Raw genomic sequence first — 24,478 nt, forward strand, 5'->3', positions numbered from 1 at the left:
TAAATGATTTTAAATTTTTACTCTAAAATAAATTATACTATATTTATGTGGTACTGTGGTGGTAATTCATCTTTTTTTTTGCGTAAATCTAATTTGAAGAGGTCTATTAAGATGTCCATAAGTAAAGTATTTTTCATCACCGATCGTTGATTTTTACTCAAAGTAGTTACAAAACATACATAAATATTATTGACATTCAAATTAACAAAGTTATAACTGAAGAATATGAATTTAAAACTAAAGATCATATCTAAAATGGATCAAATAATTTCAAAAAAAATTGTATACTAATTAAATTTAAAAAACAAAAAAAACCATTCTTTTTAAAAAAATTCTAAAAATACCCTTGCTAAAGCAGGTATATCAACGGAGACGTGTCTGCTTTAGCTTCAAAACTCTCTATTATATAATTATAAGAGAAGAGAGAAATTCTTGATCCACTAATTGATCATGAAGATGACAAACGCACAAAATATTTGTGTACTAATTAAATTAAAAAATCAAAAAACATTTTTTTAAAAAAAATTTGAAAATACTTATGCTCAAGCAGGTATGTCAACGGAAACGTGTCTGCTTTAACCTCAAAACTCCCTATTATATAATTTATAATTATAAGAGAAAAGAGAAATTCTTGATCCACTAGTCGATCATGAAGATGACAAACACACAACACATGGAGGGATTTCTGTGAACATTTTGAATTTTGTTTTTGTCCTTTCCATTTTGTTTGTTTCTATTTCTTTATATATATATATATATATACACAAAATTTCTGTTAAAATTGAAGATCCACATGCACAACTAGCTTTTAGTCCCTAAGATTTAAATATAGAAAAATCAATCAATTGACTTTTTGTTTGTCTATTTTATAATGGAGGAAACAAATTAATATATTAAGAATCTTTTTGACAAGAAAATGTTCGTGCATGTAATTTTTGGCACAATGCTCAATATGAATAGAAGTCTCTATCCCTGATTTAAGCAGCTAGTCTATATATATATTTAATGAATCTTTTTATTACTATATGTTATGTTTCTTTTTTTTTTTAAATTGAGGGACTATCAGAAATAGTCAGCTCACTTTTTAAGATAGAGATAATATCTTCGTACACATTATAATCTTTCTCAAACGATTCTATTTATGGAATCACATTGAGTATGTTCTTATTTTTATTTTTGTATAGTTTTTTTTATTTTCCATCCAATATTTTCATTGGGGATCGACTAAATTCAAATTCAAAAAAAAAAAAAGTTTCAGACTAAAAATGAAGTATTTCCTAGCGACGAGAGGGAGTTGCTCGGATGGTAAGCACCCCTCACTTCCAATCCGAAGGTTGCGAGTTCGAGTCACCAAGGGAGCAAAAGGGGTGGGAGCTCCTGGGAGGGTATAAAAAAAAAAAAAAACAAAAAAAAAAAAGTATTTCCTAGCAAATACGTCTTCGTATCTAATATTATTATGTGTTCTTAATTAGTGGCATTCTTGTTGATGCCTTGATATCTATACTTCAATTCAATTTTCTTCATTCAATAATAAACGGCTTCCTTTTCCTATTTGATTTGGGAGAATGAGGGTAACTAAGACCACTACAAACACAAGATATTGTATCGAGACTCAATTTCAGCGTTTGAGACACTTGAGAGTCAAACTTAAATTAAGTTAATTAATCTGTTAACTTGTTTATTACTAATCAGCGTTTGAGACACTTGATATATAATTAATCTGTTTTGATTCAAACAACAGATTAATTAAGTTTATAAACTTGAATCAAAACAGATTAATTATATATCTAACCTATTTCAACTTGATTGAAGACTCAATAGCTACTAAGTAGTTGACCAAATGCTGGTACAGACCATACAATAAGCACAAGCAGTGCACCTTTTTTTCTAAGAAAATATTTTATTTTTTTCTTATAAAATTTAGCACTTTATTATTATGATATTTTTATTTAGGATTATGAAGTTCCTTTCTTTGTGATTTCATTGTCCCCTTCTTTAATTTCCATGTCATCATGACTCTATTTGGTCACTATTGTCACAAATTATAATTGATATTTTTTGGGACCATTAATTTATTTTAAAAATTGACCTAGAGGAAAAGGACTAGTACTTTCTTACTAATCAAAAAAAGTAAGTTTTTGTTCCCTTTCATAAATTAAATAATACAAGCATTATGTGGTGCTGAGTTTTTTTCTTCTTTTTCTTTTGTTTTTGTAAACGCAAATTATTAGTTTCATTCTCAAATTATTGACTGGCTTAAAAATATCACTTTATGTGACTAACTAAACTTAGATACACCCATGATATGTCACACAATATAGCAAGGGGTCTGAAACTATTGTAAGAGCATGAAACTCTTAATAAAAAGCTGAGAAATGTGTTGAAAATACTCTTAAACTTGACGAGAATTTAGGGGTGTATTTCATTTATATTGCAAGATCGAGAGTGTATTTAAGTTTAGTTACTCAAGCAAAGTAATGATTTAAAGTTGTCATTAGTTCGACAATGAAACCAATAATTCATGCCGAATTTAGGGATGTTTTCAATTATTTTTTTTAAAATGTGTGATGACAAATTTTAGTACAAATATAAAATGTGAATACTCGCTCTTTTGATTCCTCTTTTATGAATTATTACATTCTTTATTACTAAGATTAAATGAATATTTCTTTAATTAGTATATTAATTGTCTCTTTCTGTCTACTTTTAAGTTGGACTTTCTTTAGTCTCAAAATTCAAAAAGTTGGTAAAAGAATTTAATTTTCTAGCAATGAATGATAATTAAAAGAAAAACACTAATCAACCTTAACAAGTCATTTTCATTTTGCTCATTCAACAAAAAAAAATTTAGTCATTTTTCATTAATTCACTAACTCCAATTTAATTTCATCAAATAAATATAAATTAAAACACTACGTGTTCATATATGCATGGAGAGAAGTAAGACATTGTCTAAATAAATTTCAAACTTAGGTTTTTAATCTAACTTCATTAACTTTTTCTGACATTAATGCTTCTCTTTATATCATGTAAATTCAGACTAATCGAGATTTCAATATAAATATTGAACATACGATAAAAAAATTACTTTTTCGTCCAAAAAAGTCCAAACAGTGATAAAAGTGAGATTTTTAACAATGAAGTAACTGAATTTCTTTCCGCCTTATATATAATATAATTTTTCGATAAAATGATTCATCTCTTATTTGCCTGTCAAAGTGAGATTATATTAACCTCATTTTAATGCAATTTCACTTGCCATTTAACAAACTCTTTTGTCTTAAGTGCTTATATTTTCAAAAGTTTCTGAAAAATATGATCACTACCTAACCAAATAAAATATACTAAAGCACATAAAAGTAACTTAATCTAATATTTGATGTGAATTAATAAACTAAGAAAATTAATACCCAAAGTCACTCCTTGCTTTAATTTCCCATGTGCATATACATGCAGAGGTGTTGATTTTATTTATTAATTAAGTAATTATAATTGTCCCTACATTAAAACAACTACTCTTTGATGTAGAGGGCGGCAATCTTGACAAGTATAACTATTTTTTATATTATAAAAAATTGTTTAGTATATGCAAATAATTTATTCAGAATCAATTAAGCAAAAAATTTATGGTTCAAAATTCATAAACTGGAAATTCCAACTCAAACTTTAATTAGAGTAGTATGAGGTATGGTGGATATGACAGATCCCAATAATAGCTTTGATTGAAATCTTATATTTGTCTCAAACAGTTCACTTAATATGACAAATTATTAATTTAGGATCATGTAACTCAAAAGAAATAGCTAGATTTGAATGCAAAACTGATAAATTTCATATCCTAAATTCGTTACAGAGACAAATGAAAAATGATAACCGAATATTTTTTCATCTCCGCTAAAATTTCAACCTAATCCAATTAGGTTTAGAACTAATTAGCCAAAAACTAAATACTTTCTCAATTAGTACACCTGTCATAGATTTTCCAAAGATATTTCCATATTGTGAGGATTTCAAACAAAGAGAACAAAAAAACAATTTTCTATAGTCAATTTTAGTAAAGTAGAGTTTATGACATATAATGGTCACCTTGTTTCTACATTTATTGACTTGATGCAATAATAAGTCAAATACTTTAATTTTCCATCAAACTAGCTAATTAATTGACTTAATCAAAGTGGTTATTTGATGGATTAGGAAATAAGTGACCCTACATTAGTCTCTTTGGGTTGATTTTCCTATTGTTGCTTAGTTATTACTATATATAGAATTTATTTTGTACACACATTGACACTATTAAAGATAAATTAAAAGTAAAATTTTGAAATAATTATCAATAATTAGTAAATATAATTTATTTATTTTTACATACGATGGTCATGCGTAACTTCTTCCAAGTACAAGTAAGCTTCTTGTTATGTCGTGAAACGGTTGGTCATCATCTTGAAGTTTCACCTGTAAAACTCAAAACTCATAATATTAACTGTTTTTTATTATAGTAGTTGAAGAATGACTACAATAACATACCCAACATAGTTACATAATAGAATCTGTGAAGGGTGGAATATACGTAGACGTTATCCTTAACTTTGTATAGAGAAACGATTTTCGATAGACCCTCTACTCAAATGTAACTGAAAATGACTATTTGTGAATTTTATCCCTTAGACCATCTCCAACCCAACACCAAATCCTAAATTTGGTGTTTTGGGCTCCAATCCATACCAATTTTTACACCAAATTTGGTGTGTGAATAGTGTTACACCAAATTTGGTGTGTGGATATCACACCAATTCACTTTTTGAATATTTTAATATTATTTCATTATACAAACTTTTAATTAAACATTATATAAATTGTATGTTTTAATTAAATCTCTTGTATATTTAATTATTTTTTATTTAATATTTTTATAATATTAATTTTAGATATAAAATTTAGTTTTTTTATAAATTAATTTTTCTATATATGACTTTTTTTAAAATTAAATTTATGTTAATTCTACTATCAATTATAATTGGATATAACTACAATTAACCTTCAAAAAAATTAAAAATGCAAACATTGCTCATTTTGAACTACGTAATGCATTAATAGAGCATTTATGGAAGCACCGTAGTGATCTTGAAAGTTGAAAATTTATGTAAAATTTAAAATAATTTTTTTCAATTATGTAATGTTTATTTAATTGTATTTCATTAATGATTTCACTTTTATTTGTATTATCCATTATTATGTATAATGTATAATATTTGCTAGCAATTTATATTATTTAAAAAATTATGGTACAAAATAATTTTATATTAAACTATTATAAAAGGAAATAATATGAATTATATATGATGAATGTAAAGAATTTGTTTTATGAAATAAGAAAATATAAATGAAATAAGAAATAATAATATAATAATAAAGAGAGAGAAAAATATTTTTTTGGGAAAATTAGCAATTAAGTCATAATACCTAACATAATTAGTTAAAATAACAACACTTTAAAATATTTATTTAAAATGGCAGAATGACAATATTTTTATAAAATAATATGTATTCAGATTTTAGTATTTAAAATTAATTTTATTTGTGGAAAGAGTTCTATATTGGTCCAAATTATATACCAATAACCGTTTAAAAAGAAAAAAAAATTAAACCAATACCCATTAACCTTCTTCTTCACCATTCACGTTTCTTCCCCACCTTTCACGTTTCTTCCCCTCCTTCCACGTTTCAAGATTATCTTTCTTCAAGGTGCTCAATTATTGTTCATCAAGAAATTTTCTCTATTGTTAAACGACATCTCTTTATTAATTCAAGCAGATTTCTTGATTTGCAAGGTAATTTCCATTATCAATTTTGATTTATTTTGCTTTGATGTTTAAATCACCAATTCTATATATTACGAATTTACAATCGAATTTTCCAATTTTTATGTGATTTTGTTTAGATATTCATCAAATAGTTATGATATTCTACATATTACAGAGTTATTGCTCTGTGTATTTGTGGCTACTTGCTGCTAGTGACCCGTGAATATTTTACATGAGTTGACAGAGAACTTGAGGCATAAGTTCTTATAATATATATTTCACGTAGCTTTGGGCTTCCATAATAGTCTATATGGACCTAATATATTAGTTGGGTTGTAACAGTTTTTTGGATGAATTGTACATTTCATCAAACATGTTGAGATATAAGAGTGGGAATTACGGCAAGAGAATACATCATGACTCACAAAAAGTTTTATTTTATTCTTAAAAAAAAGAGTTTGAATTACAACTTGTGTTATGGAGAATATAGTTGAAAAAAATAGTTTAAATTAAGTAGTTTGTTGGGCTGACTATATTCATTCTATCTATATATCAAAAAGTTTCACATTTTTTGTTTTTACACTGTATTTCAATCTCAATTAGTATACCAACATGTTTGTATTTCCTTCTTAATTTGTATTCATTCTAACTGTATGCTCATAATTTTGTATTTTATTTGGGTATTCTTTCTGTATTTCAATCTCAATTTATATGTGAACAAGTTTGTATTTCTCTTTTGTTTTGTATTCAACCTAATTGTATACCAACAAGTTTTGTATTTTATGTGCCTACTTTACCTTTCAAAGTCACTTTGTATTTCAAATGAAGAGAGTATTTCTTTTGTATTCACAACTTTATATTCAATCTCACTTTGTATTTTTATCTCACTTTTGTATTCATATATTGTTGTATTCAACATATAGTTCATGATCGATTAGTTTGTATTTTACCTTTCAAAGTCACTTTGTATTTCAAATGAAGAAAGTATTTCTTTTGTATTCATAACTTTATATTCAATCTCACTTTGTATTTATAACTTTGTATTTTCATCTCACTTTTGTATTCATATATTGTTGTATTCAACATATAGTTCATGATCGATTAGTTACATTAACTTAATGGGATACAAATTATTGTATGCATTCAAAAAGAAAAAAATAGCTACTAAACTAAAAAATAATAATTTCATTCGTTATACATCATAATTTGGATACAAAATGTCCACAAAAAACTATAAATCCCAATACATACAAAGATTTCACTGATTCAATAAAAAAATACTCTTGTACTCGACATATACGAATATACCTGATTGTTTTTCGATTGTTCACTGGATGTGACAAATTTATAGTCGTCAGTTTTGTAAAATTTTGTTTCAAAAATATGCCATATTCGACTTGAAGAAGCTTTAAAAGTTATCAGATGAATGATTCGGAAGACAAACAAAATTATTTTAATTTTTTTTTTTTGATCTTCTTAAGAAGAAAACAAAAAAATGCTTGACAAAAAGATGACTATTTATTCTTTTCAAAATGTATCTAATTTGTATTTAAAATCTTTTTAACCTTTTTTGAATTTTTTTGTTCCATGATTTTCTTTATTCTGTTATTAATTATTTGTATTCTTTCAAATTAATCAAAATAAAATAAATACATAACTAATCCCTTAACAAACTAAAATAATGACATTTTTAATAAATAATGAAAATGTTGCTAAGGAGTCCCACTTAAAGCTAAAATATTGTTGTTTTGAAAATTTTCCCTATTTTTTTTTGATGTAAAATTTGGTACAATGGGTTGGAGTTGATTACACAAAAAATAGTGTTGACACCAAATTTGATGTAAAATTTGGTGTTTGGGTTAAAGACGCCCTTAGGAAGCTTGGCAAAATATTAAGGCCCAATAAAACTCAAACTAATGACTTGATTACTTGGAACAATTAGAACTTGATCTGTGGGCCCAATATACAAAGATGGCCCGGCCCATCAACATGGGCTAAAGCCCATTTGTTTAATTATGGATTGTTGTTTTAATTATGTTAGGAATTGTGATTAGTTTGCAAATTTTTCCATTAATTTTCTCTTTCCATCCTTTTGAGTGAGCTACATTTTAACACCTTAAATGAATTATTTTCAAATAAAGAAAAAAAAGTTAACTATTCTCAAAATCTTAAGCTTGCATCTAAGTATTTGGCCTAGTGATTAATGAAATGAGATAAAAATTAGGGAAGATCATCATCCAATTTTCAACAGAGAAATAAAAAATAAATACAGATAATTTCTAGTAAGCAAATTTATTTAGAATTTGTGCTAGCAGGAGGTGACATGTACTCATTACTCAATAAAATAGTCGATGTGCACTCGACATCGAGGATATTAGAAAAAAAACCTTAACGCTTTTGCATTGAAACTTTACGTGAGTACAAAGATGATGCCCAATATTGCTAACCAAGATTTAATCAATCTGAAATTCTCTCTTTCTCGATTATGACGCTCTTTTTGCTCATTTTAAATCATCTCCTAGAGGGAGAATCTCCTTATTGGAGGTTTATCTATTTTCAAGCTTCAACTCGAGAACTTTGATCAAGGGCGAAAGATTTTGATCACATTTATGAAGGAAGTTTTTTGTTAGATCATACATATGTAGATTTTAAAATAGTGATAAGACACAAGTACTCTCCTAGACTGTGATAAGAATTTCAAAGATACACTTTAACTAAACTAAGGTTCTATTACCCCTTCGAACCTATTTTTTAAAATAATTTTGTACACCTTTTTGACTTACAATATAGTTTTTTTTCCTCCTTTGCGTCATTTTCTGATAACTAATTAGACATTATTTATTGCTACCTAAATAAAGTCAGCAAAGCATGATTGGCGAAGATACCATAAATTATTCAAAAGTTTATAATTAAATCCTAAGTTTTAAATTAACAGTTTTATAATACTATAGATAACATTATAAAGAAATAAATAATCAAGAAACTTCCCGACAATAGCTCATGAATACACTTTGAATTATTATTTTTTCGCTATTTTCACACTACACTTTAATTATTAGTTATTTTGTTTTTCTATGTGAATTATATAATTACCAGTTGTTTTATTTTTTCTATTTAAATTATCACCATTTATATATCAAAACAAACTTAATTGAGTAGATAATTCATATAGGTGGGAATAACTGATAGTTGGGCTAATTAGCTTCGAGGTGACATGGCATAGTACATAATACTTCCAAGGCTTTAAGAAGAGTTGATCCTTAGTCAGATATTTCAGGTTCAAGTCACGGGTATGAAATCACCTTGTTAAAAAGCGTTTTACCTCAATATGAGACTTTCGGACGTGAATTCAAAGTTAGTCAACCTCAGTACATGTGTCACACATTGATGAAAAAAAAAAGAAAAAAAGAAAGAAAAGAGATTGAATCTCTTATTGTTCATCAATAACTAACTCAATGATAGAACGGTCTGTTGTTAATCGATTGATCGTAAGTTTGGATTTATTTAACTAATCAATAAGCAAAAAACGTTCTTCTTGTTTCTTAATAAAATATAATACCTCGATTTCCGGTATCAACTCTTTCAATCGCTCATATATCCATCTCCTTCGCACCTCGCCGTAATCGAGACATGACCAAATTTAATCAAGAGGTTGACTTGTTTAATTATTAGCATTGATTTGGACTTTCGAAAACATTATTTTCAACACGATCAAATCACTTGTGGACTAAACCATAATCCCACTTGGACCACATATCCTACCTAATTATTTCAGATGTTCTTTATTTTGTATTTGGGCTTAATCCATTTGATTAGCCTATAAATAGTAAGTTTTTTTTAGCTTAATATTGATATCTGATTCTATATATGGTTGGATAAAAAATTCTCTTTACTATAACAACATTTTTGTTGTAAATTCATAAATTAGGAATAAGGAGAGTAGAATATATGCATACATTATTATTATTTTTATAGGATAGAGAGATAATTTTCATTTGATTTTCGACTAAAAAACAGAATTTTCTTTACTAGTGTTTTGATAATTTATTTATGAATACTTCAATTAAATTCTTCCTCATTGGATGATTATATGTAGTTGATCATGTTTAGTTAATTAATGGAGTAAGATTATTTTATAGTACATACAAGTGTTGATTAATTCTTCCCATTGTTTGGTTGAATCTTTTCTTTCTTAACAACAACAATAATAACATATCTAATGTGATTTCACGAGTGATGTTTGAAGAGGATAAAATATACAAAAATCTTACCTTACTTTGTGACATAGAGAAATCTTTCAAAAAACTCTCTATCAAAAGAAAAAAACATATCAAAGGCACATATGATAAAAAAAACATTACAAACATTTGAAATATTTTCTTTCTACTATTGATTAAATCTTTTGGGGTTTAGTTTGATTTCTAGGTTTAGCAAGGAACTACACAATATAATGCAATAGGTAATTAACAACCATTCACCATCGAAGGATGTGGTGTAGTAGATCAGAATACTCCTTCATTTATCAGATATCTCAAGTTCGAGTCTTAAGTATGAAAAAAATTCTTAGTAGGGAACGCTCTCCTCCAAATAGGGTCTTATGCGGCGCAAATCCAAAACAAATCTAAAAGAGTTGGACTTCAATAAATGACACATTGAAAACTGAATGGAAAAAAAAAATAACAACCATTCAGACAAGCTGTAATTAAAACCATTACCAATTTACCATATATAACAATATAGTCTATATATATAGTTATAGTCACCAATTATATCATTTATATATTTCTCTAATTTCTAGATCCTCCTCTATTCTACAAAAATAAAAAATAAAAAAAATTGTTTGACAAAAAGAAAAAGACAAAATAACTAGCAAAATATTGACTGGGCCAAACAACCCAATGATGAAGTACACACCTTTGTTGTAGGCATGTTTTTGTTTTTTATACGTCTGCCCAAAATAGTTGTCTGTCCCCATTTCAATCCCACTTTTTATCATGTTTTTTTCTTCTATTATTTTTTTTTACCAGATGTTCAATATCCGTATTAAAATTATTTATTAATATATATTTATGTCGTGTAAAGTCATATAAGGGGGGAGCACTTTGATATATGATCTAATAATCATACACATATTTAAAGTATTTTTTTTCAAGTATCATATCTAAACTATTAAGGTGTTCGTGTTTTCTATCTAAACATTACTAACTGTTTATCAATATACACATAAAAAAACTGACCAAATCAAGTATTTGAATACATTCATCGAAAAGCATGTGACAATTTTTAATTTGCACATAAAACTTCGTTCACGTGAGAGCTGACTCATTAATTTTGAGACGTGTTTTGATAAATAACTGATGATAATTCACGTAAAAAAATACAAACATATGATAGATCCGGTTGAAAACTCGCAAAGTTTTGACCATTTTTTTAAATTTTCGATTAATTTCTTAATTATCCACGTGGAGTGTCATTTAATATCATTTTTAAACAAATAAAAAGAAAGTATACCACACACCATCATATACTAATCGAGTAATATTATTATAAATAATTGGTGACAATTCAATTAGAAAATATAAATCGCCTAATAATTTAGATAGAAAACTAAAAAAACGTGTGAGTTATTATTTTTTTTACCATTATCTCATACTTTTTATATGAGTAAACTATATCTACCTACATTTCAGCACATTGGGTGTTAAAGAATTTATTTATGCAAAAAAAAGGAATTAAATTAAAATTTTAAATTAAAGAAAAAAGAGAGATTCTTGGCAGATCATTGTCCTTCTTGGTATTTGTGAATAAAATAAAAAAAATTAATTTCATTTACGTGAGGCTCTCAACTTTCCCAATTGGTTTTTGTCTCCCAAACTGTTGCAAATTCCTGGAAATTTTGAGAGTCTCTGTTTTTTGTTTTTTTGGGAGAGTATTTCTTCTTGTTTTCTGGGAAAATTTGGATGTGGGTATTTACTAATCTTGATTTTTTTGGGGGTTCTTGAGGATAAAAAAAAATGTTTTTTTAGTGAACCCCATCAAGGAAATTGAGGTTTTTTTATCTTCCCATTTGGTTGTTTTTGCATATTTTGTGTATTTGGGGGTGGAAAGTTTCATTCTTGGTAAATTTTCCTGGAAAATATTTGGTGACATTTGATATTTTTCTGGGAAAATTTGGTGGGGTTATTGAGGAATCTTGAAATAGTTGGAGGATTTGTGACATTTACAATCAAGAAAAGGTGATCAAAGATTTGATTTTTATGGTTTTTTCATAAGCTCAGGTAATTTTATTTTACCTCAAGTTGACAAAGTCCTTTTCCCCTTTATGTTTTTTTAGATATTGGTCACCATCAACATAGTACATATCATATATTTGTATATAGAGAAATTTGTCTATTTGATTGGTTGATTGATCAAGTCAGAAAGTATATTGGTTTTGAGGTGTTGAAAGGGGTTCTTGAATTTGTTATTATCAATTTGACTTTGAGAATTATGTGTAAGGAAGGTTTAGTTGTGGGGTTGTTGTTATTAGTTTGTTAGAAAAGAAGGAAAAATTTGTGTGCAGAAGGGGATAGTTTTAAGGTTAAGGATCATTGTGTTCCTTATCTTCTGCTAAACATCATGCCAGAACGATATCCGAAAACTATGAGATTTTTGAGCCTTGTGGGAAATTCATTTGGATGCTCTGCGTCAGGCGAGCGGTTGGTTTCTGCTGCTAGAGATGGAGATATCCAGGAAGCAAAGGCTTTACTGGATTATAATCCTCGGTTAGTGAGGTATTCGACTTTTGGTGTTCGAAATTCACCTCTCCATTATTCAGCTGCCCAAGGACATCATGAGGTATATTTAGAGTTTAATGCTTATTCATGATGGATATGAAGATAAACTTGATTGTGACATTGTTTAATTGAGCACTTAGTGGATTTTGTATGCGATCGATCATTTGACTGTTCTTTTTATTATCAGATTGTTAGTCTCTTGCTTGAGTCTGGAGTTGACATCAATCTCAGAAACTACCGTGGACAGGTAGATTTTTTTCTCATTACCTTTTTTGGTTTTAGTTTTTTCTATCTCAGGCACAATTCTTTATCTTATACGTAATTCTTCTTAGTTGATTGAAACTAGTATTTTGTCTTATGGTTAACAGACTGCTTTGATGCAAGCATGTCAGTATGGTCACTGGGAGGTCGTTCAGATTCTCATTCTTTTCATGGCCAATGTATGACAGTTTATTATTGTGGTATATTCAATTTGATAACTTAGAAGTACTAAGAGTGTTCTTAGTTCTTACCTTGTAAAATTTCAACTTTACTGGTTTTATAGAGTAGTAGGAGTGTATTGAGATGGATTACGAGCTTTACTTACAGTTGTATTATATTGTAGATTCATAAGGCTGATTATCTCAATGGAGGTACAGCACTTCATTTAGCTGCTCTAAATGGACATTCTCGATGTATACGGCTTCTCCTTGCTGATTATATTCCCAGCATCCCTAATTTCTGTAATGTCATGAGAAAGAGATCAAGAAACGGAGACTCTATCCAGGAATTCGATGACTTGTAAATTTCTTTTTTCAAGCTTTACATTTGATTTTGGGTATCTCCCGCTGCTATCAAACTGTATTAACGTGAAGTTCTTTTGTGCTTGCTGTAGTGCACTACATGAGGTGATCAATAGACCTGCTGATGGTGGCATTACCGCCCTTCATATGGCAGCGCTGAATGGCCATGTGGAAAGTCTGCAGCTACTCTTGGACTTGGGAGCTTCGGTCACCAAGGTTACTGTGGAAGATGGGACTACAATCGATTTGATAGGTGAGACAACTTTCCAAGTTCTGTCTAGTATGCAACTCTTATATCACATTTGATCTCTTGAATGCCTTGTTTCCTTGTGCATTTTCCCTTCCCCTCTCCACCCCCACAATATTTTTTTATTTTTTTAAAGATTGTTGTAATTGCTGATAACTGCTAAATTGTTTCTTATTATCTGTTCCTTCTATTCGTAAATGCCTATCTGCCATCGTTTACATATCATGTTGTAACTTTATTCTTTCTGAGGGAAACTATGAGATGTATGGTCGACTGTTTTAATAATTTTCTTGTGGTTCTTTATGATAGAATTGTCTTAAAAGCTACACATTTACTGATCATGCTACAGATAACAGTCTCCATTTTGGAAGATCTGAAATAATTATAGCTTTTAACTGGCAATATCAATTTCCGATGGAGAATGAAATATTGATATTCTTCGGTGTGTTTTAAAAAAAAAAAAAGAAGCAGAATTATAGATAAACAACAACTTTGCCTTAGTCCCAACAAGTTCAGGTCGGCTTTATGAATTTATCACTGACCATGTTTCTCCATTCAAAGCAAAATTAGAGATAGCAATCATTTATTCAGTAGTCTTTTATCGGAAGGGTAAAACATGTTTCCATTTTCAAAAGCATATGCAAACTCTGTCGACCTGATCAAATATTTGAATATCCACAACCTTGTAAATTAGTTTGCTCTAGTTCATGGAGTTTCTGGGATGTCAAAGAAGAAGTTGCATGGTTGTCATGCCTTGAGCTTTGATGATGTGCACTAATTACCGTTATGACATTTCCTTGCAAGCTTTGTGCTTCTTCTTTTTTTTGACACTTTAGCTAGTGTAAATCATGAGTAATGTACTGTATACTTAAGGAAGATAACGTCTCTTGTATTTGAGAGAGAGAGACCTTGCTCATCAGATTCACGTATTACTCGATATCTTTCAGAAAGACGTATTAACGAGGCGGATTTGAGATGACCGACACCTATTGCACCCTTGTGGTCCGGCCCTTCTCCAGACCCCACACATAGCGGGAGCTTAATGCACCGGGCAGCCCTTTAGGAAGATAACAAATAGGAACTTAATACCACCTGAAACTCTTATTCGGTGGCAGATTAGGTCTCGGTTCCTCTTTTATTAAGCATCAGTTCCAAAAGTCCTTGATATGTAGCGCCTAAAATTTAGAGGCTTCATGCCATGAGTCAAGGAAAAGAGTTAATATCGTCTTTTTTTTTTCCTTCTAAAAGGTAAGCTCTTTGCCTTGCAGGTGCAGGAAGTACACCGCTTCATTATGCTGCATGTGGTGGGAATGCTCAGTGTTGCCAGGTGTGTTCCTCTTCTGCTTGCTTTTCTTTATGATTTTTCTCGTATAGTCGGTGCAAGTTCTGAAGTCATCATTTTCTATTCCATCTTTCAGCTTTTAATTGCCAGGGGTGCCAGTCTCAATGCAGAAAATGTGAATGGGTATGATATCTTTACATGTTTTAACATCTTCAACATGTACTAAAAGTGTGTGGTCTAGTTTCCCTTATCAATATTATTAGTAGTAGAGTAGAGGGTCAAAAACACACCTAATGTATCCCATTTTTTCGAGTTTTATATGTGAACTATCACCAACTATTTGTCAAAATACACCTAAACTATCAATTGTTCCTTTTTCCTACCTGAATGATGGTGATGTTTCAGGTAGGAAAAGGGAACAACCATGGAGAGTTAAAAGTAGTATAGCTAACTGCTAATCATGCTATTCCATGTCGTATTTAAGAATTAAAGAGATGATATAGAAGGATTTACGGTGTTGAATTATTGAAACAAATAAATATTGTCTTATTCTCGTATAGCAACTCTGCTAGTAGTTCTATCATGGCTTAGATAAATCTTCTAACTTGCATATTATTTACGTGTTTTAAGGTGGACATCCTTGATGGTTGCTCGATCATGGCATAGAGATGGGCTGGAGGAGATTTTAAGTACTCGTCCAGAAAAACAACCACGTCCCCTTCCTTCACCATTCTTATGCCTCCCTCTTATGAGCATAGTGAAGATTGCTAGGTGAGTCCAGTTCAGCAAATATTGGTCTCGTTGATGCTCATTCATCAATTTGTTATTATAATGACATATTTCATCTTAAGGGTTTGTGTACTGGTGACGATAAGGAAGTAGATTCATGTAAATTGACCCTTCGGCAATTGGTATCCAATCTGAAGACTCTATTTTCAGAGTAAAATATCTTGTCTCCACATCTCATTTACCACTGTGATATTTAGAATAAGACTATCTGTGTCCAGGAGTTCTGTTGTGTATGCTGGTTTTCTTAAAATTCTTTTGGGTTTTGTCGGGGTGGGGTGCGAGGTAGAACAAAGAAAAAAATTAAATTATTGTGACAGATTTGCCACAAACCTGTGTTGCTTGGACTCTCTAAAAATGTTGTCATGCCCGTTTCGGATCCTCAAATGATGCACTACTTTTTAAGGATCCAACATGCACCTATTGATATTTTTGAAGAGTCCGAGCAACATAGGCCCGAATCCAAGGGTGACCAAACTGTTAATTCTTGTATCTTTATCGAAACCTTTGTGTTGTGTAGCACCACCCTTTTACATCTCATGAAGGTACTAAATATTCATGGCATATTAAAAAGTGGGAAAAATGTGTATTTCCTTTGGCTTTTATGGTATGCATCTTCCTTTTGATGAAAGTATTTGGAACATGCTGATGGCTGTCCCACAAGCTTTAAATTCAAGTGCGACTAAGCAGTATGCATCTGGATAGCTCTTTATTATGTTGCATTTCCGAATTCTAGCACAGATAACATTAATCATTGAGTCAATTTATGTGATTTAACCTTGTGGTGTACCAGTATCTGATCTTCATGATAAAATGGTGAAAGATCACTATTTCCAGCTTCTGTTTTCTTGTTATATTTCAATAGAATATTGTTCTCTTTCAGTATGCCATGTGCAAGTTACATATTGATAAGGCTCCGGGATGAGAATTCTGAAAATAAGTTGTCATTTTCTGCAGAGAATGTGGATGGAGAACAATTGATTCCCCGTCGTCAACTTGTTTAGACCCTTGTGTTGTTTGTCTTGAAAGAAAGTGTACAGTTGCTGCAGAAGGTATGTCTTTCTGAAACTGCATGAAATTGACGTTTAAACATGAAATGGTTGATAATTTACTATAAAGATTTCTATAGTAGTTTTTTGTTTTATTCTTTTACTTCCAATTGATGTCTAATGAGATTAAACTCTATTTTGTAATGGTAATGGTATATTGAAGAATTTCCTATGATGAGTGATAAGCCTCTATTGAGATATTCTCGAGTTGAGACCATGTAACTCCACAAAAATTAAAACTAAGGAAAGATGTTCTCCGTTTCTAGAATACATACTCGTCGCTGGATACAGTTTTCCTTCTTCACATGAACTCCGGAAGTTCTTGAAATTTCAGTATCGTGATATATAATATGCTCAAGGCTGGAAGTTCTTTTTTTCCGATGCCATTGTCATATACATAAATTTGCACATTTTCATGTGAATTGATTGATATAGACAACATGATTGATTACTGTTCCTCTTTGATCTTTTCGTGCTAGCTGGATTTATCGTTTTTTTAGATTTGTTTATTATTTGATGATATTGCTTTTTTTCTTTGGTAGCAATGTACCCGATATGCCAGTCTAGTTGCTGCAGTACCTAATGCTTGTCATGTTCTGCAGGTTGTTTTCATGAGTTCTGCACGCGCTGTGCATTGTACCTGTGTTCCACCAGTAGCACCTCAACCGCGGCCCATGGCCCTCCAGGCTCGATTCCTTGCCCTTTATGTCGACACGGCATTGTTTCATTCGTTAAGCTGGCAGATACAACGCCTATCATCAAGGAAGCAGCGCGAACAAGTCTATCGTTGCCTTTTTGTTCCTGTACAGCTGATGGACAAGAACCAACTACATTAGAAACACCTTTATGCAAGCCCGATTTATATTGCTCCCGACTCTCTCCTCTGGGCTCTTCCTTCCGGTCATTAAGCTGCCAAAAGTTCCCGGCATTGAAATTCAGCCCAGGCCTTTGTATGGGAACGCCAGACGCGAGTCCATCTTTAGTTCCAAGAACCGGTGAACGAGAACATCTGACTCGATGCTCACGACCTATCTTTAGGCGATCAACGTCAAACGTCGAAGCTAGAAGATGGTTATGTTCCTTCAGCCAATCTGTAGAAACTGGAAGCAGTTTCTGAAGGGTTCATGAATTAGGTCCTATGCCTATTTCAACTATTAATTTACAGAGAAATCCTACAGGTTTTCCTCTTTATTTTGTTCCCCTTTTTTTTTTTTTTTAATTTTTTGGTTCCCATTTCTTCAAAAGAACTTTTGTTTGTATACCTCTTTGAGTCTTATCCACTAAAATGTAATTGAAATATTTCATCAATATGAAGTTTGGCCTGTATATAATAACATATGTTATATAAGTGAAATGGAAAAAGAATCATGGGCTGGTATTTATTGAGTTTTCTGTTGTCTCTGTATAAAAAAGTACAACAACAACATATCCAGGAGTCTCGAGAAGGAAGAGTGTATGCAAATCTGATCTTATCCCTACCACAGAGGTAGAGAGGTTTCCAACAAACTCTTGGCTCAAGGAAAAATAAATCAAAGTGATCCAGAAAAAAAGAGGTAACGAATGTGAAAGTGTAATAAAGCATGTTGAACAGTAATTACAATAAAATAATATGAATATCCAAGTACAAGAAACAACAGATATTAACAAAGATCAAAGGACAAACAAATAGAAGAGTAATACTAACATTATTATTGTGGAAGGATTAGCCTTCTAATCTACTATCGTAATTCATGTCCACGACCTCCTTTTTAAGGTCATATCCTCAGTTAATTGAAACTATGTCATGCTCTATCTAATCACTTTGATGTGACTTTGATATTATCTTCATTCCATCTATCTTGTTAAATTGTTAATTAGATTTGCCCGATGGGCGAATTTGGTCATGTTCACAAGTTATGTTGGATGGACAAATTTTGCCTTGTTCATGAGTTTTAATTGGCAACTATAACTATGATACTACTATATTCATTGAGATATTGTGTGGTTAAACTTTTCGAAAGCATGTATTGATAGCTTTAGCCAATTCGTTTCATTCTATTTCGAAACATGAATCCTAATCGAAGCAATTAGCCTCGATTCTCTCTTTAGTGTGTTGAAGATTTGAAAAAAAATTTCCTAGCATGGTTGATATCAACATGAAAATAAGAATGTTGAATCCATATTCTTTGAAAACGACAGACCATACACATACATGTGAGTATTATAATCTTCTAAGAAAATTACTAGATGAGAGTGATCAAAAGATACTTTAGGCTTGTAATTATTGTAACCACCAAAAAGTTCATCTGACCCCAAAGGCGATACATATCCTGTAAAAACTATCACAATCATTAATTGGTGTACTACAAGTCTGACGCAAAAATTAGGCAATGACAGAGTGGCTTGTGATTGAGTGATAGACTGATCGATAACGAAACTTTATGACAACTTTTTTCGTAGATGTTCAACTTGCATCACATCATCTTCAACCAAATAACTCCAAATAGTAGAATAGAAAATGAAACATACAGTGAAATTTTCTAGGTTTTACTCTCTGAAGAAAAAAAGGACTCCACTCCAACTGGAACTCTCTTAGCATGTATTAATTGGTAGTACTTGTGAGCATTGGTAAAAAGTTGAAACTTGTGTTATTTAAAATTTACCCACAAGAGTGAAAAATCTCACTACTAACAAAAAAGGAAGTTTTCGATAGAATCGGTTAGAAATTTATCAAAAAATTTACTAGAAACACATTATCAATCGAGCTAAATTTTGATAGATTTTCGACTAGACATTCATTGGAATTCCCCTCTTTAAATAGTGTTTCTAATTATTAGGATCCTGAATTAGCATGTTATATAGTGAGGGCATTTATTTGAATATTAACACATGTTTTTTTTTTCGTACCTGATGTTGAAAGTTCAGTATAAATTTCAATTGATCGAAGCCTGTGTATTCTCTTAATAAACAATCATTCTTATTTTAATAGAAAGGGAGAAATTAATATAATTGAATTATCATATAAAAATATAGATTTAACTTTACTTTAATAGCATTCTAATTTAATTTTTTTTTCTCACTATAATATTTGACCAAAAATTTCAAGATGGCCTACTCAATTGATGCTCTTATAATCAAACTGTTTAAACATAGTGCTTCAGGGTACAAAATGGGGTACTTTAGTCCTCTTTTACACAATATAAGTTAAAAAAATGGAAAATATGAAAAATTATTTGATAATAAATTAAAAAAAGGACATTAAAAATTGTTACTGTCTCTAATTGGCAGAAATGCTATATCTAGATGTGACAACATCACTATTTCACTTATTTTGTCTTGTATGGTGATTAGTTGTAGTTTTTAGAGGTGGGGTACAATAATTTTGTTATATTAGTATAAGAGTGATATTAAAATTGAAATAATTATAAATATATCAAGTTACTAATTCATACTAAAAATATTTAGGAGAGGGTGATGGAGACGAAGGGTGTGTCTATTATTGAGAATCAAGAATTCATGTTGGGGGCGTTCAACGTTCATATAAGCTCTTTTTTTCTCGTAAGAAAATTAATGGAACAGTATAGGAAAAGGGACTTATATATAAGATTGTTCATTGAATGTACGATCAAGTCCCTAAAGAGAGTCCTATGTAGATATTTGGAGGTTAAAATATATTGTAGCTTATATTAGGGTGATTAATAAGAAGTATGAGCGAGTCAAGACCTAATAAGAACGAGGAGATTCGAAACACTTTTCAGTCGTGATATAATTGCACCATGGATTAACTCTTAAACCATTTCTACTTGCCTTAGTGATGGATGGGCATGCGTGACATATCTAAGGGATGGTGTATGTCATTTTGACATAGTATTGATTTATGAGACACGCGACAGAGTTAAAGATAGACTGGAGGTTTAAAGACATACCCTAGAGTCTAAAGAGTTCAGGTTGAGGACTAAAGTATAAATAGTTCAAGTTGAGGAGGATTAAGACAAAAATATTTTCAGTGCAAGTTTAATAACGTAACTCTCGTGGAAAATGTGGGGATTAATATACAAGTCATCCTCCCACTGAGACATCAAGATAAGTTATATATATAAAGTGGTTGCCAGATCAACTATGTTATATGAGACGGAGTGTTGGCCGGTCAGAACTCACACGTCTAGGAGTTTATGAAAATAGTGAAAATGAAGATGTTGATGGATGTATGAGCAAACTAGGAAAGAAAGAAATTATGAATGGAGATATTTGGGATAAGACAAAAGTGACTTTCGTGGTGGACAAGATAAGACAGACGACACGGTTGAGATGCTTCGTACATGTGCAAAGGAGATGCACAAATACCCCCTACGAGTACATTGAGAGGTTGATTATAATGTGTATGAGGAGATAGAGGTAAGCCAAAGAAGTATTTGAGATAGATGATTAGACAGGACATGATCCACCTACAACTTACCGAAAATATGACTCAAGATAGAAAAATATAAAAATCATGAATTAAAGGTTAGTAAATACGTAGTCAAACATTGTCTATGTTTCCTCTACATAATTGTTATTATTCCTCTCCTACTATCTTATTCTTCAACTTTTTATTAGCAATTGTTTCCTGTGCATGGCTTAATTACTATATTACTTTGTTGATTCTCCTATTCTCTTCTCATTTATTTACTTCTTCATTATCGTTATTTTTTTTTCATACTTGATTTTGTTATGTTTTACTTGACCTATCTATAATAAATAATTTCTCTATCCTATAACAATACCATGTACACATCACTCTCTCAAATTCCACTTGTGAATTAATGATTCAAAATATATTGTTGTTCATTTTACCAAAAGAATTCAAAATGAAAATAAATTACATACTATAAATCATAAGTCCAATAATCATAAGAAAACAAAAGGAGTGGAGTTTACCTTAGCAAATATAGGTTTCCATGAAACTGAGAAGTAATTTTTTTAGTATTTTTGTGTATCATAATTTAGTCTAATAGTTAGGTTATTATTATAGATTTATTACTCTAATTTTCAGATTAAAGATAAATTTGTGTCAATGTCAGTGTAAAGACAGTTTTTTGGACAAGCAATTATAGCCTTCCAAATCTTCAGCGGCACCCCCCCCCCCCCCCCCCTCTCCTACCCCTACAAAGAAATCCATTTGCATGCTAACAATAATGTTGAATTACATGTATATCACTTCAATGTATACATCAATTGCAATATTAATTAACAGCTCAAATCCACAACATTAATATATAATCAACATTGACAAGAAGTTCTTGATACAATAATATATAGCATTACCCAAACTACTAAGTTAAAAAAAAAAGTTACAAAATAATGAACAACAACATACTTTACATAATCTCTCATGTGATCATTTTTCTAATAATTGTACAACACTTAGAAACTCGTAATATTTTTTTCTTTATCGACCATCACAAGAGATAACAAAACAGTAATAGGTTCAAGCTCAGAAGGAATAGCTAAAGAAAGAAAAGGTGGGAGATTTGAACTGCATAAGAAGAACAGAGAAGAAAGAGACTCGAGCAAAAACTTGAGAAAAGCCTTGCAAGGTCAAGAAAAAAAGCAAAAATGAAGTCTGGGATAAGAAAAATAAAATTACAAGCTCAACTAGGATAGCACCAACAAAGACCTAAGAACGTTCAAGCCTGGAAAAATCATTTTTCTTGCAACTCGTCAACAAACATGAATACTTGTCTCGTTCATAATTATAAGAAAGTGGACGAATAATATTAATTACTAGAAATTTGGATGTTGATAGAAAATTAAAATACATGATTTTAATTTATTGTAAAGCCTATAAATATAAGGAAATTTTAGTATGATGTGAAGTGATAGAAGGTGAATAAGATAAGATTGATAGAAATATGAGAGATGGATTGGTGTTTATATAGAGATGGAAAAAATGAAAGTACATGTGATAGTTTTTTTATGGTTATTTAATTTATTAAAATGAAAAGACTGATGAGAAATAAATGAGATTCTGATAATCCCTTCTTCATATATACCCTATATATAGACTAGGCATGTTACATGCATGCACTTATTAGAAAATTAATTAGTTACAATTTATAAGCATTTTATTTTGGAAATGTTATTAAATGCTTTCAACAACAACAGCATAGTAAGTACAGAGTGATAAGTATTCTTTCATTTTTAATCAGATGTTTTAATTTAAGTGTCAGTCTCTTTGATACGGAGTCGCATTTGTTAGAAAATATCTTACCTTGAATGTGGAACTTTTCGGTGCGAATTTGAATTTAATCGAGCTCTAATGTGGATACTAAACACTAGATAAAAAAATATATATATATTTAATTCAATTTTACATGTGGAATGTATTGAGGATAAAATGTACACATACTTTATCTTTTATCACATAAAAATAAAAAAGTTATTTGTAAAAAAAAAAATCGACTCAAATAACACATATCATATAATAGGAAAGCCTTCTAAATTTAAATTCATGAATGCTTTAACATAGTAAAAAGAATTATGTTATCAATACAACTCATCACGTGATAGAGTAGGGACGGATTCAAGATTTCCATTAAGGGGTTCAAAGAAAAATAATAGTGCCTAAGATTTGAACTTGGAACCTCAAAGGTGAGTTTTGAATTCTTCAACCACTAATCTTACTTTTAGGAGGTCCGAAATCAATATATAGACATAAAAATTCTTAAAATAACTTATATACAACAATGTAATTTGTCGAGGTGAACCCCCTCGACTACCTCTAGTTCCGCTCTTGATTATACAAGTACAAAGAATTTAAATAAGAATTACTGAATTCTTCCGAATACAAACAAATGTTTCTATAATAATCATTCTCTATAACAATATTTCACTATAATTTTTTATTTTTTTTGGAATCCTCTATCATATTATGTTATACTATTTTTTTTTTATAATTACAATATTTCATTATTAACAACTAAAAAAATATCACAACAAGCACAAAAAGAAAGTAAACAAAAAGTGACATAACAAGGCAGCAATCTTTTATCCTCTAACTTACGCTAAATATATGAATAGAGAAAAATCAGAGAGAATAAGAATTCATGCATGGGGACTCACATTTTTTTCTGTTAATTATCTGATAAAAAAAAAACTTTTACTAGGTTAGTAGTAGTATTTATTTTTTTGGTTCGGACTGTTTCGATTAATTCAGATTCACACATTATAATCAATTAAAAAAAAGTATTCTCTATTAAATATTTTTTCATATTAAACCCATATTTAAAGAGAAAAATGCTCTTTATTAGTAATATTTTAATTTCATACTATGAGCTCAAATTCAAGATCCTATATTTCAACTACTCATATTTTTCATAATTCCTATTAAATCTAATGAATTATTAATATATCCAAGTGACATTTTGAATGAATCTATCCAAAAGGACTATATTTATTATTTTCTCCAAAAAAACAAAAAAAAATCAAACTCATTTATGAGAGTATCCATGGTGGGATTTATGAATAAGAGTACTATAGGTTTGTAGCAGTATCTCAAAATAGTAAAAGTAGTACTAATTAATTAATTACTACTGTTGACTATTTTTTATACGCAAACTCCTTTGAATTGTCTAAAAAAGAAAAATTATTCTGCATGCATGCATGTCTTTTTCTTAATTTATTTATGTGTATTACAAGTAATTTTCCAATTTGTTAAATGTGAAGTGATATGTGAGTTCTCATAAATATGATTCTGTCCTTTTATGAAATTAGTTTGTTTGTGTTTCTGTCATGTAT

General features: G+C 30.0%; 2 protein-coding genes across 4 annotated transcripts in view; one reads left to right on the plus strand and one right to left on the minus strand.

Moving 5' to 3' along the window:
* Nucleotides 1-24,478, minus strand: part of LOC125876066 (defensin-like protein) — a 235,779-nt gene that overhangs the window by 32,994 nt on the left and 178,307 nt on the right. The window contains exon 1 of one of the 2 annotated variants that reach the window (XM_049557179.1): nt 19,372-19,376. The exons of the other annotated variant lie outside the window; for it this stretch is intronic. The gene's annotated coding sequence lies outside the window, so the exon portion shown is untranslated. Of the gene's footprint in view, nt 1-19,371; nt 19,377-24,478 lie in introns of those variants that run through there. 2 annotated transcript variants of the gene reach the window in all.
* On the plus strand, nt 11,550-18,111 carry LOC125876049 (probable E3 ubiquitin-protein ligase XBOS32). Of its 2 annotated transcripts, XM_049557154.1 has the most exons (11): nt 11,550-12,079; nt 12,427-12,638; nt 12,765-12,824; nt 12,946-13,017; nt 13,182-13,357; nt 13,452-13,612; nt 14,875-14,933; nt 15,025-15,071; nt 15,519-15,659; nt 16,632-16,726; nt 17,326-18,111. In XM_049557154.1, exons 2-11 carry the CDS (start codon nt 12,444-12,446, stop codon nt 17,838-17,840), a joined length of 1,521 nt encoding a protein of 506 aa, XP_049413111.1. In that variant the 5' UTR covers nt 11,550-12,079; nt 12,427-12,443; the 3' UTR covers nt 17,841-18,111. The 2 variants fall into 2 exon arrangements, with proteins under 2 accessions (XP_049413111.1, XP_049413110.1); XM_049557153.1 differs by having other exon boundaries at nt 11,552-12,638.

The sequence above is a fragment of the Solanum stenotomum genome, chromosome 9 (genome assembly GCF_019186545.1).
Source record: "Solanum stenotomum isolate F172 chromosome 9, ASM1918654v1, whole genome shotgun sequence".
NCBI classification, from domain to species: domain Eukaryota; kingdom Viridiplantae; phylum Streptophyta; class Magnoliopsida; order Solanales; family Solanaceae; genus Solanum; species Solanum stenotomum.

Coding starts and splice junctions, on each gene's coding strand:
- LOC125876049 (XM_049557153.1), top strand. CDS start 12,420: ATGCCAGAACGATATCCGAAAACTATGAGATTTTTGAGCCTTGTGGGA. Junction 13,018..13,181: donor TCATTCTTTTCATGGCCAAT/GTATGACAGTTT, acceptor ATTATATTGTAG/ATTCATAAGGCTGATTATCT. Junction 15,660..16,631: donor AGCATAGTGAAGATTGCTAG/GTGAGTCCAGTT, acceptor CATTTTCTGCAG/AGAATGTGGATGGAGAACAA.